The sequence below is a fragment of the Salvia splendens genome, chromosome 8, assembly GCF_004379255.2.
Source record: "Salvia splendens isolate huo1 chromosome 8, SspV2, whole genome shotgun sequence".
In the NCBI taxonomy this organism is placed as follows: domain Eukaryota; kingdom Viridiplantae; phylum Streptophyta; class Magnoliopsida; order Lamiales; family Lamiaceae; genus Salvia; species Salvia splendens.
This window is the reverse complement of record NC_056039.1, coordinates 18,298,197-18,304,266: the sequence shown is the minus strand read 5'-3', so window position 1 is coordinate 18,304,266 and position 6,070 is coordinate 18,298,197. Positions and strand designations below refer to the sequence as shown.

At 34.5% G+C, this 6,070-nt stretch overlaps 1 protein-coding gene across 1 annotated transcript; it reads left to right on the top strand.

The window, feature by feature from the left end:
• The first annotated feature begins 587 nt into the window (after positions 1-587).
• LOC121743802 (GDSL esterase/lipase At5g33370-like) lies at positions 588-4,179 on the top strand. Its single transcript, XM_042137169.1, has 5 exons — positions 588-919; positions 1,267-1,397; positions 2,290-2,532; positions 3,299-3,551; positions 3,767-4,179. The coding sequence occupies exons 1-5, from the start codon at positions 691-693 to the stop codon at positions 3,997-3,999; spliced, it is 1,089 nt and encodes a 362-aa protein (XP_041993103.1). The 5' UTR covers positions 588-690; the 3' UTR covers positions 4,000-4,179.
• The last annotated feature ends 1,891 nt before the right edge of the window (positions 4,180-6,070 follow it).

Genomic DNA, 6,070 nt, shown 5'->3' with positions numbered 1-6,070 from the left:
TTCCCATATTATACGATAAAAAAATCGATACAACTATATCATTAATTCTTATTTAATTTCTAATGTACTCCGTCGAATACTATATAACACATGATCATCACCAAAAAAATTTAATTTTTCAAGAATTCTCGTATTTATTTTGTGTCATAAAAGTCAAACCCCTATCAAGATGAGGTCAAGGGTGGAAGAGTAGATAGTTATCACATCATATTTATATAGATATATAAAATTCCTACGAAACATTTTAAAAAATAGTTAATTAATTCTACAATAATTAAAAAAATTAATAATAACCTCTATTCCGCCAATCAGGTATTTGTACAACTTATTGAAAATGCAATAACCTCAATAAAAAAAATGTACATCGCTACTTAATGACCAACCACCTCATGAAAAGCAAGATTTTATTGCTTGAATTGTGATTCAATAATTCTAGGTTGCTCCATTCTTATGATTATAATGAACAAGCAATACCCAACTGTCGAATTGAATGCACTAGAACTACCCTTCCCACTTGTTTTTCTGTTCTCTTTTATTATATCCACTGTGATCACCAATCCTCTATTTATATTCTCATTTCTCCTTTTAGCATTCTATATATCCTTATAAGAGTTTGAGCATTTTCTTGTGTGTTCAAACAAACTTCCTTTTTGATAGGATACACACATTCCTCCACATTAGGGTTTCGAAATGTCTACCCTTCTTCTCCTTCTCTCGGTTGCATTGCTAGCCTCGACAACTACAACGCGTGTCGAGGCCCGGGCATTCTTCGTGTTCGGGGACTCGCTCGTGGACGTTGGCAACAACAACTACCTCGCAACGACCGCACGCGCGGATGCCCCACCTTATGGAATCGACTATCCCGGGCGCCGCGCCACCGGCCGCTTCTCCAATGGTTACAACATCCCCGATCTCATCAGTTGAGTCTCGCATCCCTCTCGTGCTACGTTTCATCAGCTCGGACCATGTCCGTGAATTGACGAAATAAAGTACTCCCTCAGTCCCAAAAAGTGTCACATTTTTATATTTAAGTCCGTGCCACAAAATTTGTTACATTTTACCTTTTATCATTTTTTTTTGTAGTGGACCCTATATTCCACTAACACATTCCTAATCATATTTTATTATAAAACTAATATGTATATTTTACTAACTTTTTAAATTTATTTTCTATTACATTTCTTAAAATTCGTGATTAGACCAATACACGCAAACATAGCATAACTACATTTAAGTGTAATGAGTTTTAAATATATTTTTATTTAGGTCAGAGCATTGGTCAAAGTGAATCGCCTCTGCCTTATTTGAGTCCAGCAATGAGTGGCTCCAATTTGCTAATTGGCGCCAATTTTGCATCTGCTGGAGTTGGAATCCTTAATGACACTGGAGTTCAGTTTGTAAGTACACATTTAATTATTTTTCTAAAATTCAACGAAAAAGTATGCTTGTCTTTTATGAAGTAATTAATTTTCTTTAATATAAATTAATACTACAATTCTTGTGGCTAACTCTATTTAGATTAGCAGAAGAGTCGGTAAGATTCACATGAATTACATTGCCGATCAGTAGTACTATTTCTGAGTTGGAATTGAATGCTTCTTGCTAATTACTACTACTATCAATATATATACTATTTTTAAACATAATTGTATATTTTAGTTACTTTAGCAAAATAAGCATGAATAGGTTGGTTTTGTTTTCAGTATTTTTAACTTCTTTTTTAACATATAGAATGCATTTTTGTTGGCTCCTGTAAAAAGTGTCCATGAGTAAATTTGGAAAACCTACATATATATTTGGTCCTATTTTATCTATTTTGAGATGCTAGTGTAAAAGAAAGAATTTGAATCACTCATTATGTTGCTACTATTATTTTCACAGCTACATATTTATGTTTGGGTTCGAGAAGTGCATCTCTATAGATAATCGTATGTAAATGCAGTACATATCATACACGTTAAATGTTGCAGTTGCATAAAGTGTTTAAAACAAGTTGTATTTATGATGAAAATAAATAATAGTACGTTTTAATTCTATTACGAACCAAAAGTTAAAAAAAAAAAAAAAGTAGCGAGAACTGTGATTGATCGATATTGTAAGTTATAAATATTTAGTTATAATTAATCATTTCGATTTGTTCTTGATCGATAACTGTGATTGTTATCGACAACAATCATGATTTTAATTTTAAGCTCATACAAATTCTAATGCTCCTATATATATTATAATTAGTGAATTTGATTTGTTACTTGATCGATTGATTATATGATTTGTATGGTAAAACAACAGGTGAATATAATCAGAATTGGGCAACAGCTGCAATATTTTCAGCAATATCAGTCAAGATTGAGTCAAATAATAGGACCAGAAGAGACTCAAAGACTAGTAAATGAAGCTTTGGTCCTAATTACTTTGGGAGGAAATGATTTTGTTAACAACTATTATTTGGTACCATTTTCTGCCCGCTCACGCCAATATTCTCTTCAGAACTATGTTCCCTTTATCATCTCCGAGTATCGCAAAGTTTTGATGGTACAACTCTTTCCTTTATATTCTGCTTCCTCTCATAATATCTAATTTGATTGATTCAATTGAAAGAACTTTTTAGGTCCTTCCTCTCATAATATCTAATTTGGTATGACAGAATGAAATGACAATTTATTTGCATTTTCATCAAATGAAAATAGGAATTACATTCAATTTCATCAGGACTTTGTTGTATAATACTTATTTTAGTTTCAGTAGTGAAAAACCTAATTTTGATGTATACTATTTTAGTTTTAAGTAGAGAAAAACCTAATTTTGCTTTATACATCAAGTACCATCTAAAATAGTTATTGTACATAGCATGTTTTGATAAATATAGAAATGAGGGCATGATAATAGATGGATAAGTGTTGGACCGCTTGTTTGGGAAATATCCTATCGTAATGAATAAACAAACATATTATTAGTTGTCGAAACATGTGCCTTCAATTAAAACGTAGATATAAATAGTAAAAGAAATCCATAGTTAATTAATGGGGGAAGATGAGTCTTTGTCAAGGTACAGAAATGTTGGTGGTTGTCATTGAATAGGTGAATTAATATAGAAGATCTACTTCCTAATATGTTCCAATAATAATGTGAATAACTTATTCAAATTTATTACATACTTAAAACTAATTCAACTACCAACATAGATTCACTTCGACAACATGATTAGAGGCCTAATTTAATTAGGTGGCTTAATAGTAGTGAATTTAATGATATTCTCATCAATCGAGTCTAATTCACTAGCCACTATTGATGAATGCAGAGACTACATGAGCTAGGTGCACAAAAGGTTCTTGTGACCGGAACCGGGCCACTCGGCTGCGTACCGGCCGAGCTAGCTCAGCGTAGCAGGAACGGAGAGTGCTCGCCGGAACTCCAACTAGCTGCCGGACTCTTCAACCCGCAGCTCACCGAGATGCTTCTCTCGCTCAACTCCGAGATCGGTAGCAATGTCTTCATCGCTGCCAACACACAGCTCACACACTACGACTTCATCAACAACCCTCAAGCATTCGGTATATCTCTAACTCATGCGCACACGCACACGAGCAAGGGCGGATCTACTAATTGCCCCACCTCAATATTTTCCATTTATACTAAATGCCCCACCTCAAACTTCAAGAATTTCTTCATATAAATATATTTTTCCCCGCTGAATTGAATGTCTAGCTCCGTTCTGGACACGAGCACATGATATTTATGCATACTAATGAACTTATTTCTTGGGTAGGGTTCGTGACCTCAAAGGTGGCGTGCTGCGGACAGGGACCGTACAACGGGATAGGTTTATGTACACCACTCTCCAACCTGTGCCCCAACAGAGATGTATATGCATTTTGGGACCCATTCCATCCCTCTGAGAGAGCAAACAGAATCATTGTGCAGCAAATCCTTACTGGATCATTGGACTACATGAATCCCATGAATCTCAGCACCATTCTGGCCATGGATTCTCAGACATGAATCATCAATTCATTATGATGGTTCAAGCCAAAAGTTGATTTTTTCCTTTTTCTTTCCCATTGCAAATTCATGTTTAAGATCATATGTTTTGTTTTCCTTACCCTGTCTCTTTCTATTTTTGTATTTTGGTTTTGGTTCAGGAATTTAATGAATTAGTATGATACTATTATCTTGTGGAAATGCTTATTCCTTAACAACATTTTCTTTATTTTTCACAAAAGCAACAAACATGAAGAAATAAAACACCAGATGTTACAGACGGTTGAAGGTATTTCAGCACAGACAAAAGCATACATCATTAAAAATGTAGAAAACATATGGGATCAGAGCTTCTTGCACTCAGGTATAATGCCACTCCAACAGCACACACGTAGGTAAAGATGGTTTGAGAGATGAAGGAGAAGCTTACGAAGGTGGTGATTTCGAAGAGGTAATGGGGGCATATGACGAGATTGAACAGACCTCCTCGAGGGATGTCATACCCTCGAGGTAAGGTACAAACATGTGGCGGCTCAAATGAATTTCTCGTAAATTGATAAGACCTCCTTGTATACAAAACGTTCAACCATCTCCCTGATCATCATCTCGATTCAATCGACTGCGTTTGTATGCGGCAATGTAAACTATTTATTCTGCGCAGGTCCTAATTATTTGACTATGAGCCCAATTTCGTTTTCTCTTCGTCAATTTAGTTAGACGTCATGCAACAAAATGCTTTAATTAAATATTGAATTCATTAATCTCACATGTGATATCTCAATAGTCAATTTTAAAAAGTACTCCTACTATTAGTCTATAATTAAATATTTTATATTTTACACTCTCTGTTTCAAATAAAACTTTTTTCTTTTTTTTATTACATTAAAAATGAAATATTTTCTAAAATAGAATATTCTTACTTTACTTTCTCTTCATTAACTCACAAAACAAAAGAAAAAAAAAATCTCGTGCCAAAATCACTTTTACCACAAATGGTAAGTAGGTCTCAAATTCTACTAACTTATTCCACTTACATTTTTATTATAAATTAATATATATATTTTCACAACCCTATATATATATATATATATATATATATATAGAGGTGTGATCAAATACAAACTCTCATTTATCATGCAAACTACAAACTCTAATCACACACCATCATTGTAACTAATCTACGGCTGTTAGGAGGTTACAAATTCGATGTCACCGGGCAGTACAATTTATGTCAGCGGGGGGTGTATATGGAAATATTTTTCGCCGGCAGTTACATACATCCTCATTTCACTCCAATTCTGCTTTGATTTTGTTGTTGATCCTCCTGTTATTTTTGTTGTTGACATTGCTGAAGGTGTGTTGCTGACATTATTAATTTGATGTTGACATTTGGTGTTAACATTATTGGAAATGTACATTTTTAGAGTTGGTGTTGTCATTGTTGCCAAACGAATGATTTTAGAGTTGTTGTTTACATTGTTGTTGACATCGTTGATGGTGTGTTGATCACATTCTGCTTTGATTTTGTTGTTGCTCCTCCGGTTATTTTTGTTGTTGACATTGCTGAAGGTGTGTTGCTAACATTATTAGTTTGCTGTTGACATTTGGTGTTAACATTATTGGAAAGGTATGATTTTCCATTGTTGTTGACATTGTTGATGAAAATTGGGGTTTTCAACGGAAACCTCACCTCCGGCTGACGCTCCAGCCGCTTGACCCGCTCGCCTCGCAGAACTCATGTCAACGCGATCCTTGAAGAACGGCGATTGCGTGGAGTACAGATTCGAAACGGTGGAATGGAGGAAATTGGAGAGGTGAGACGTGTTTAATGGGTGGAGTGTTGAACATGCTTAATTGATGGAATGGAAGAGAGAGGGGAAGACATGATAAATGAGAGGTGCGATGAATAGCCGATAATATTGGGATTCCTTAATCTAACGGATTTTGTGATTTTAGCTTATAATTTTTGTCCCAAAAATAACCCTTGGTGACATCTTTTATAAGCTATGTTGACATGTTGAGAGCCCATAAATTAGAACCGTCGATTAAATATACTTAATGGATGAGATTATAGTTTGCATAGTTTGTATCT